Here is an 11,038-nt window from a genome sequence, read left to right as displayed (position 1 = left end):
TTTTACCATATATATTAAATCTTTTATTTCCTTATAAATGTAATATTTTAAATTTTAATATTTAAGCTGTGATGCGACCTTTTGAGCGGCTCTCTAAAAAGAACTAATGTTTAGAACCATATTTCCTTGGCCATACTCTATGTTTTCGCTGTATAGATCATCATATCATAACTTTTCTCTAAAGCATAAAAAAATATTAGCTAATTAAATACTTTATCTTCAACCGCCTTCTCATAAATATTTAGATAGTTGTCCATTTGAATGGAAACACATATATACTCTCTACTCAATTGTAACCATATAATATTATCATATCATCATCACCAATTCCTTTATCGTGTATATCCGCTCACCTGCCCTTAATGAGTCTGTGATCTAATTATCATGTTTTTTTCTGTGGTAATTTTTATTTTTTTCAAATATTCAGTCGTTACGTTGTGATAACATTCAAACAAGCGTTTCTTAAATTTCTGCTTTGAAGTGTTCAAACTTTCGTATCTTATAGATAGAACTAAAGATTTTAGTATGATGCAGAATCTATTTATAACTTTTCATTCTTCTTTGGGTGGCTTTCCCATTGATTTATAAAAGCTCTACGTACCATAATCGATAATAGAATATAGTTAGCTAAGACGATGAAAATTTCTCTTTTAGTAAATTACGTTACTTTACTTATAGAGCTGTTTTCTCTTTAGCTATGGTAAGCAGCTCTTCTAGGAAAAGGACAATCCAAAATCAAACCATTGTTCTCTAGTCTTGGGTAGTGCCATAGCCTCTGTACCATGGTCTTCCACTGTTTTGGGTTAGAGCTCTCTTCCTTGAGGATACACTCAGGCACACTTTTCTATCTTATTTCTCTTCCTCTTTTTTTGTGAAAGTTTTTATAGTTTATATAGAAGATATTTGTTTTGGTATTGATAATTTTTCCTTGTCTCCTTTCCTCACTGGGCTATTTTCTCCGCTAGGATCCCTGGGCTAGTAGCATCCTGCTTTTCCAACTAGGGTTGTAGTTTAGCAAGTAATAATGATAATAATAATATCACATAGGGGAACTCTGTGTCCTACAGGACCTACAAGATTTGTTTGATATATTCTTATGTATTTCGAGTATCACACAGTGTAATATTTGTTTATTGTCAAATTCACATTACCGATGTACCCAGAAAACAAAGTTTTCAGTTTCCTCTTTAAAGTCGGAATACCTTCTGCCTTTCGAATGTCTAGTGAGAGCTTGATGTATAGTCTTGGGGGTGAATGTTTGAAAGCTCTCGAACCTATGGTAGACAACATCTTGGCTCCAATAACTTGAAACCATCTGTAACTTTTCTCGTGTCTTCACTATTCGTTTTAAACAATGTTTCATGTACAGAGCATGTTGAGGCTACCATTAAAAAAACACTTGTGCTCAGGAAGATTGTATTTAGCAAACAGATAAATGAAAAAATAAATACCAAACATCTATCATAAAATAGACAAAAGAGTAACAGGTTCACCTTAAAGTTTCTTATATTCTAAATTTTGTTCAGTTATGTGTTCAGCTTCATTTTTAGTCATCAAGAGACTCATGGGAATATACTCATAAAATATCCCATAAATATTACTGCAACTTTATATGTTATCTTCTTCATTAGGATTTCATTGTTGTCGTACGCCATTTTACATTTGTGTGAAATTTGTAACTTTTGTTGCTGATATCTGCGATTCTTTTTCTTCTTGGCTAAGCAAGCAAATTAAAATTTGTGCTCGAAATAAGAGATATGTTGCGTAAGTCTGATTTCAAATGAAAAGAAAACTCATACTTCTGAGCTTGAATTTGAAATATTTTCTTTTGAGAGCATCTTGAACTATTAGTTGTTTTTTTATCTGGTTATTTGATCCATAATTCTTGGTCATTGGCTTGCTTTCTCCTGTAATAAATCTGTGGGACTAATGTGGTCTGTGGGCTTTCATTACCTAGTTTCTCGCATCAACGTCTTGAACTCTTGATCCGACTTATTCAATTACTCTGACTTAACCCACACAAACGACTATCCTAGTCTCTTTTTATAACCATCTCGAACTATTGGATCCCCGTTGTGATTTGTTTTATAAGTCATTTGCTTCTTCATTAAGACTATAATCACAATAAGTGAGCCCATTCCCGACGCAGGCAGCATAGGCAAGGGCGTGGGGGATGTAATTCTGTTCGTAGACGCCCGTGAACAGATGTGAATGAGGACCAGTAACCCAGATTCCTACATCAGTTCCCTCGTGGCTCGAAGAGTTCCTTGGTACAGCTGATGTGTGTTGGTACTCTTTGTCAGCTGCAAAATATGATAATTGATGTTTTAATACAGTCATTTGTCTTTGGCCAATAGATTACTGTCACTTGACGTGAATTTTATCAAATAACTCTCCCTGATTTATCATTTATTTTTGGATATTTAGTCTATAGAAAACCAGTTAGATGACACTGGTAGATATACTCTAACACTAAACATCAATTTGAAAACCACTACAGACAGTGGTGTTAGGCAGGGGTGACACTTAGGCTAGTCGGTCCATAGAGTACTTATAAAGAACCCGGAGTACTTATATTTATACTGATGTTTTTGCGTCTCCATATTCAGAACTATTTTATATCAGAAGTCCCAATGGTTAGAGTTACTTTTGCCTCTGGAGTCCCAATGGTCAAAGCTACTTTTATTCATAGAGTTCCAATGGTCAGAGCTACTTTTGTCTCTGGAGTCCTAATGGTTAGAGCTACTTTTGCCTCTGGAGACCCAATGGTCAGAGCTACTTTTATTCCCAGAGTCTCAATTATTAGAGCTACTTTTGTCACTTAAGTTCCAATGGTTAGAGCTACTTTTGTTTCTACTTTAGTCTCTGGAGTCCCAAAGATAAAAGCTACTTTTGTCTCTGGAGTCCCAAAGATAAAAGCTACTTTTGTACCTAGAGTCCCAATAATCAGAGATGATTTTGTCACTCAAGTCCTAATGGTTAAAGCTACTTTTGTTTCTAATGTCCAAAGGGCTGGATCGACGTTTGTTTCTAAAATGTCAATAATCAAAGCTACTTTTGTCCCTAGAGTTCTAATGGTCAGAGCTACTTTTGTTTCTAGAGTCACAATGGTTAGAGTAACTACTTTCTCTGGAATATCAATAATCAAAGCTACTATTTTTCTAGAGTTCAAATGGTCAGCTCTATTTATGTTTTTGGAGTCCCAATGATTAGAGCTATTTTTATTCCTAACGTACCCATATTCTTAATGATACAGAGCTATTGATGTCTCTGAGGTCCTCTTGTTCCTATTCAGACTAGGGTTCCAAAGTTTTCAGCGTCGATTCTACCCAAAAGTAATAAGAAATAGAAGAATTAAAAGGCCATTTTGACTTTTACAATAAGTACAACAATAGAAATTTGACTTTGAAGAAGCTGTGTCACACAGGTTCTCGTTTGCTTATGATTTTACGAGTTAGAAGACTAATGCATAGTAGTGTTAGTATTTATATTTGCCTTTGGAAAGACTCCTTATGTTCATACTTACTCAGGTCCGCTTGAGATGGGTCCGAACGAGAGCAGTTTTCAGTAATTTCGTGTCCTGGTCCGGTTGCGTAGAGCAGGGTCGTGAAAGGCATGTTATCGTTGTCACTGACTTCGCTTATCCCTGTATCAAGGAATGTTGCAAATCTTCATTTTCCTAAAGTGGCACTGAGATTATTTAAGAGGGATTGTGTAGGACGATATATCTCTCTCTCTCTCTCTCTCTCTCTCTCTCTCTCTCTCTCTCTCTCTCTCTCTCTCTCTCTCTCTCTCTCTCTCTCAAGTTATTGAAGTGTTAGAAATTAGGAACTGATTAATTTATTTAGTTAATGAAGCTCTATATTCGACTTCCTACAAGAGAGGAAGTTCCAATAACTTAGAAACTTGCAAATGTCTGCTGAGAAAAGTTTTATGAATATTATATTAAAAATCCTCCAGTAACTCCTGTCTATATAAAATTATATCTAGTAGTTAGTGTGCATATATATATATATATATATATATATATATATATATATATATATATATATATATATATAATGATTTTATTTTAGCAAAATGTTGTATCTTTTAGCATGATTCTAAATATGTAATAGATAAATTCTTAACATTCTGCCAATTCATTCAGAATTCCTTTCAGTTATTTCAAAGCATTCTTTAATTTAAAAAGAAATTGTGAATTCAGCCTTTCAATTAATTAAAAACTTGTGAATGGTCTATAGCAATGCATTCAGTAATTTATAAAAAATAAAAAAAAGCATACAAAACCTCTATAAAATATTCCGCGAAACTTACCCAAGATATCACTGTGCCTCTTCGGGTACCCGTTGATGGAAAGAGAGTGAGCGTGATCAGCCGTGACCAGGATGGTCGTCTCCTCTGGGTTAGTCATGTTCAGAGCCACCTGGACGGCCTGGTCGAACTCCAGGGCCTCCGTCAGTGACCTCCGGGGGGAGTTATAGTGGTTTCCATGGTCAATCCTTCCGCCTGTGAGGGGGTGATGTGAAAATCATTACTATCTATCTATGCTATCCAGAACATGAGTGAATTGATTAAATTTGTCTGTTTATTTTTTTTCTCATTTACTAGGGCACTTCCCCTAATTTTGGGGGGTAGCCGCCATCAAACAAAGGAACAAAAGGGGACCTTTCCTCTCTCCGCTCCTATCAGCCTGACGAGGGATTCAGCCTAGTTTGGCTGGTACTGTTAGAGTGCCACAGCCCATCCTCCCGCGTTATCCACTACAAATGAAATTTCATACGTATTTGGTTTATAGCAATCAAGAATTTATTTATCTATCTATCTATACATGGCTGTATCCATTGACTAGCAACATTTGCCGCCATTTAGTGTAATGCCATGTTATAAAACCAGATCTTTTTTCTTCATTTTGTTCAATTAGTTCCTAAATATCATTAAATGATGGGGTTCACATTTTTCGGTCACTGGGAGCACCTTTTATGGGACCCTTTTTTATGCCAACCCCCTAATTTTAAGGTCCACAAAGCTTCGTTATCTCGAAATCAGAATCGTTTTTAATGATTCTTATTATGCTGAACACGTTTTAGATGATGAAAATACGAGATTGTCCCTGTCACTAACGTCTGTTAAAACTCGGCCCAGTTATGGTAATACAGTATATATTGCTAAATTCGATATTTTGAAACTAAATGAACCAAATGAAGAAAAAAATAAATTCTAACGAACAAGGGAGCTTTTGTAGTTCGTTTGGACAGATCGGGTGTAAAACTTCAAAATTTATGACTGAAACCGCAATTTTGAAAGGGAAACAAACATAAGAACGCTACCTAACCTAAGGTTAACCTCTCATCCAACCTATGAGCCAAATCCTTACCTACGGGTTGGAGGGATACCCTCAACTGCGACCCCCTTATACTGCCATATCCATAGCTTACCCTAAGACTAGGTCTCAACTATGTGTTTGCTTCCCAACTGACTTCACTCCAGGCAAGGTAATACTAAACCATAACATTTCCTATATCGTAAAACTATCTTCATACTAACGTATTTCACACCAAATTAAACAACTTCTCCATAATGCAAATCGATTGGACAATAAGAATGTTTACATCTGTCCCAACGAACTACTTTTACCCCCAAGGGAGTCCTATATGGGATAACATGGCACCGCACTAAGGGGACCACAAAGCCTGGAGTCCGTTCATCAAGCATTGATTAACGTTAAAAAATCGTTCGTTTCATGAGGTGAATCTCACCTTCGACAAGGAGGAAGAATCCGTTCTCGTCCTTCTGGAGCATTTCGATGGCTTTCTGGGTCATTTCTGGAAGACTGGGGTCCATCACAGTGTCCCTGTTTATGACGTAGTCCATGTGCGAGTAGGAGAACAGTCCTGGAATAAGATTGGAGGCCTAAGACTTTTGGGGATATGGGGAGGAAGAAGAAGAAGAAGAAGAAGAAGCTCTACTATTTCATTTGGTTCTTGGTTTAAATTTAAGTTTTAGGTGGCTTACCTAACAAGTATTTATCTTTCTATCTTAGACTGTAACTTAAAACAGGCGGCTGATAACCAAGCACATATTATTATTATTATTATTATTATTATTATTATTATTATTATTATTATTATTATTATTATTATTATTATTATTATTATTATTATTATTATTATTAGCTAAGCCCTAACCCTAGTTGCTATAAGCACAAGGGCTCCAACAGAATAAAATAGCCCAGTGGGGAAAGAATATAAGCTGGGAATAAATAAACTATATGAAAAGTAATAAATAAAGAATGTAAAATATCTCAAAATCAGTAACAACGTTAACATAGATCTGTTATACAGTATATAAACTATGAAGAGACTTATGTCAGCCTGTTCAACATAAATATTCGCTGCAAGTTTGAAATTCTGAGGTTCCACCGATTCAACTGCCTGATTAGGAAGATTATTCCACAATTTGGTCACAGCTGGAATAAAACATCTAAAATACTATGAAATGTTGAGCAAGTATTAGAGGCAAAATGTGAAAAATTCTATAGGAATTTAAGAATTGGTAACAAGCAACATATTTTCTTTAAACCCACCCATAAGGTGATCAGTGTTTTTCACATCGACTGCCATGAGTTCGTCTCTGCTCCAAATATAGGATGCTTTAGCTCCCCTAGAAGCCTTTTCTTCCTTCCAAGCGTTGATAAGGTCTTTCCCGTCAGTTCTGTACCCAGGTTTACCGTCTTCAATGTCAAATTTGTCTTCAGGGTAGAAGTGTCTTCGCCCACCTCCTAAGATAACCTGAGTTCAATCGAAGGTTGGAAAGTTTTATTATTTGCATAAAAGTTAAAGTTTCTCATTGTAAAAAAAAAAAAAACTAAACTACCATAGGGTTTCGTTTACCAGTGTTTCTATTATATCTTCAGGTATTGAAAAAAGTAAAATCATACCGCATATGTCGTCTAACTAATCATTGTATATGCAGCTAATATTTTTGTTCATGTGTTTTCTAATTCAAAAGTTACTAAAAACGTATGAAAGGGCAAAAAACAATATAATAAACTTCTTTTTCCATAACAAAGTTAGATGGTTTGGAAGCAGGAACTCTGAGGTATGTTTAATTTTGAGATGACTTCCTAATAAGATGGAAAAAACAAGTGAAACTAGATAATATAAGAGAATTACTCAAAACTACAATAGTTATAGAAGGAAATGTCGAACAAATCAGGATAAAAATCAGAATTTCCGGGGAAACACTATTGGATGATGTATTTTCAGACCTGAGAGACTAAGAATGTTTAATATTTACTAAACTGTACAAGGATTCCTTCGTCCTAACCTTACTTATAGCCCAATAAGAGATTTAGATAAAACAAGGGATGATGAAGACAAGATATAAACAAAGATAGGCAATGAAATATTTGAGTTTCACTGAAGGGAAGATAACCAAGAAAACATTTGTTTTTCACCGGAAAGGAGATAAGCAAGGAAACGTTAGAGCTTCCTAGAGGGATAATAAGCAAGGAAACGTCTGAGCTTCACTTTGACAGAATAAAATCCCTTATCCAATTTTGTAAATGGGGTGTTAATTTCAAAAGGAAATTTGCCACCAGGATCAAATTCATACAGAAAGCAAGTCTGTAATGATTGGTTTGTGTTGTCTTATGAAGCTTAGCCTGTACAATCCTAACTCTACCATGAGAGCCAGGAGTCATTTAAAGAGGGCAGACCTATTAGCACGAGGCTGTGAGAAGCAAGTATATCTTGAAGGAAAAGGAAGTGTAAAATTGGTTGGTTACCTTAAAGTTCTTTCCTGGTTCGCCAAAGATCAACTGTTCGGCAATGTCATCGCAAAGCTCGGGGTCCTGTTCCGATTCGAGTACCTGAAAGGATGTATACAGTTTGTGAATATATATATATATATATATATATATATATATATATATATATATATATATATATATATATATATATATATATATATATATATATATATATATATATATATATATATACATATATGTATATATATATATATATATATATATATATATATATATATATATATATATATATATATATATATATATATATGTATATACATGAATAATTTATAATAATATATATTTAAAATATATTATTATTATTATAAATTGTGTATTTCAAAAATTTTCCTGTTTCCATTTTGACCCTAAAATGTACCGGGAGTCACTTTAGAAGTATTTATTGTGTCTGCGCATGTTTACAAAATATTGTATGATTATAAATACAAGGCATCCTGTATAAAACACATTGACGCAAATAAAGCAATGCCTTTAATATACACATACACATACACACACAACCACACATACACACTTATATATATATATATATATATATATATATATATATATATATATATATATATATATATATATATATATATATGTATGTATAAACATTAAGCCCTTACCCTTAAAAAGGGATGACTTAAGAAAAGAACACTTCAAGTCACTGCCAGTTTTATCCTTTAAATGCTTCTTCGTCCAGCTTCACTACTGCCCTTCTTAAGGATTAAAGGCCACTCATGAATGGCAGAGGCAAGGAACAGTGATATTGCACTATCAAGCAGGACAATGCCCTAGACTCTAGGGCCTAGAGACTGACCATACAGTATATACATATGATCAGCGCCCAAGCCCCCTCTCCACACAAGCTAAGACCAAGGAGGGCTAGGCAATGGCTGCTGATGACTCAGCAGATAGATCTATAGGCTCCCCCAAACTCCCTATCCTAAGCTCCCAGGAATAGTAAGGTTGCAGAGACCAAAGGAACTAACGAGCTTGAGCGGGACTCTAACCCCAGTCTGGCGTTCACCAGTCAGGGACGTTACCTCATCGGCCATCACACCACACCATTCATTCAGTTCCAAACTAAGTTTAAACAGACTCGCTTAAAATACGAGTCTCTGTCTTTGCACTTAAAAATGAAACAGAAATTATCAATCAAAATATGCAACTTACTGATTCATCGTCCTCCCACCGCCTGCTGGCAACGTGGGCGTAGGTGGCTGCTGGGGTGGCGTGAGTGACTCGGGTGGTCGTGACGAAGCCAGTCGATCTTCCTGCGTCCTTTGAGGATATTATTATTATTATTATTATTATTATTATTACTTGCAAAGCTACAACCCTAGTTGGAAAAGCACGATGCTATAAGCCAAGGGTTCCAACAGGGAAAATAGCCCAGTGAGGAAATGAAAGCAGCATACAAACTACAAGAGAAGTTTACGATGGATAAATGAAGATAAGCCAAGAATAATTTATCAATTTAGAAAACAGAATTCTTCACGTGATTTAATATTTGAGTAAGTTTTTTTTTTTTTTTTTTTTTTTTTTTTTTTTGGTGGGGTACGGGGTTTGTACTTTGACATTTCTATATTTTCAGAGTTTATCTTGTTACTTACATTTGCCCTATTTTGGTATATATCTTTAATTGTTCTACTCTATGTTATTCCTCTTTCATACATCTGCATTTCTTTTCTCTTTGGCTACACGGCAGCTTTTCCTATTAGGACCATTTAGCGCCTTCTTTTGCCATTAAGATTACACCTTGTAGCAACAACAACGATATTTGTAATAATGATAATAAATAGCTCCTTGAAACATACCTGGAACCACTTGGCAATAGAGGTGGTCTGGAAAGCTGGATTACGCTGGGCCTCACAGTCATTGAGTTTAACGTTAGAATCGACACCTATTGTGGCTTGATTGCACTTAACGCCATGAAGATAAGCCGTGGCAGTAGCGGCGCTGTCTGGCACTTGGGCGTTTGTCGTGTACGTCTGTAGGGAAAAAGGTGGCGTTTGAGAGATAGTTTAGTATTGTGGTGTTATTGTAGTATAGAAAGAGACTGGTCGATTTAAATGTGATTGTAAAATGAGATAGGAAGATCAAATAAACTATCAATGATTACTAGCTAGATAGGGTATATAAGTAATGTTGGGTTGGCGAAGGGAATGTTATAATGCGACATCATCTTAAGTGAGCCCACGAAAAGTAAACATGCAACATCATTAAGGGTTCAAAAAAAGATACAATTGAATACTTGTTGAAACCAAGATATGCCTATTGTAGTTTCTAGAACTTTCAAATATGCGACCCTAAGACTATCCAAATAGCTCCCACTAGATATCCGAAATATTTTTGCTTTCAAAAGGAAACTGAAGACTCCTGTTTTGTGCTTTGATAATGTGGATTTGACAATAAACGAGCAATATGCGGTGTGAAATGCTGAATACCTTGGAATGTATACCATAAAAATTAATTACTAAAGGTCCCGTAGTGAGTAGGATTCCCCTACAGTATAGACCTGAAAAAACAGCCCTTCAAGTAAAGTAGATAAATAGGATAAATTACCTTACTGAAAGCTGAGTTAGGGAACTCCTCCCATGATAATTTCTCTCTTTCCCAAAGGCCGGTCTGACTTCCCTTAAGTATTCTAGCGGCCGTCACGGTTGTGATGGACATTCCGTCGCCCAGGAAAAAGATGACATTTTTGGCCTTCGCCACCTTCTTCTTGAGTTTTAGTTGCTTCTGTAGAGTCGCCTGCGCGTCTTGCCTCCAAAAGGCCATGTCTGTTGTTCAGAGAAAATTCAACTTACGAGGAATTCCGGAAGTTCTCCTCTTAATGCATATATATATATATATATATATATATATATATATATATATATATATGTATATATATATACATATGTGTATATATATATATGTATATATATGCATACATATATATATATATATATATATATATATATATATATATATATATATATATAAGTTTCAACCAAAATCCTTCCATAGTTCTAGCTATTTTCAAAAGATCTCTGAATATATATAAGAAAATCCAGTTTGGATTTAGATCATTTAAAAGGCGACACAACATCAAAGGTCACAGTATTATTACCTTCACCCTGGATAGGGTCATTCCCTGCTGTATCTCTGGTGTGAAATATTTGATCTCCTGAAATGATTATTGAAATAGAATAAAGAAAAATAAGTGCGATA

At 35.1% G+C, this 11,038-nt stretch overlaps 1 protein-coding gene across 3 annotated transcripts in view; it reads right to left on the bottom strand.

Annotated features, from left to right (window-relative positions):
- Positions 1-1,418: 1,418 nt before the first annotated feature.
- The window catches only part of LOC137631048 (alkaline phosphatase-like), a 19,223-nt gene continuing 9,603 nt past the window's right edge, over positions 1,419-11,038 (bottom strand). For 2 of the 3 annotated variants that reach the window (XM_068362632.1, XM_068362633.1), the window contains 10 exons: positions 10,938-10,994; positions 10,388-10,605; positions 9,640-9,813; positions 8,996-9,103; positions 7,790-7,873; positions 6,587-6,791; positions 5,760-5,894; positions 4,318-4,509; positions 3,527-3,646; positions 1,419-2,303 (listed from right to left, as the gene is read on the bottom strand). In XM_068362632.1, coding sequence (XP_068218733.1) covers positions 2,086-2,303; positions 3,527-3,646; positions 4,318-4,509; positions 5,760-5,894; positions 6,587-6,791; positions 7,790-7,873; positions 8,996-9,103; positions 9,640-9,813; positions 10,388-10,605; positions 10,938-10,994 — 1,511 coding nt within the window. In that variant the 3' untranslated portion in view covers positions 1,419-2,085. Of the gene's footprint in view, positions 2,304-3,225; positions 3,326-3,526; positions 3,647-4,317; positions 4,510-5,759; positions 5,895-6,586; positions 6,792-7,789; positions 7,874-8,995; positions 9,104-9,639; positions 9,814-10,387; positions 10,606-10,937; positions 10,995-11,038 lie in introns of those variants that run through there. The other variant, XM_068362634.1, reaches the window with a different exon arrangement.

This window comes from Palaemon carinicauda, chromosome 39 (assembly GCF_036898095.1).
Source record: "Palaemon carinicauda isolate YSFRI2023 chromosome 39, ASM3689809v2, whole genome shotgun sequence".
Lineage (NCBI taxonomy): Eukaryota > Metazoa > Arthropoda > Malacostraca > Decapoda > Palaemonidae > Palaemon > Palaemon carinicauda.
This window is presented reverse-complemented; position numbering and strand designations above follow the sequence as displayed.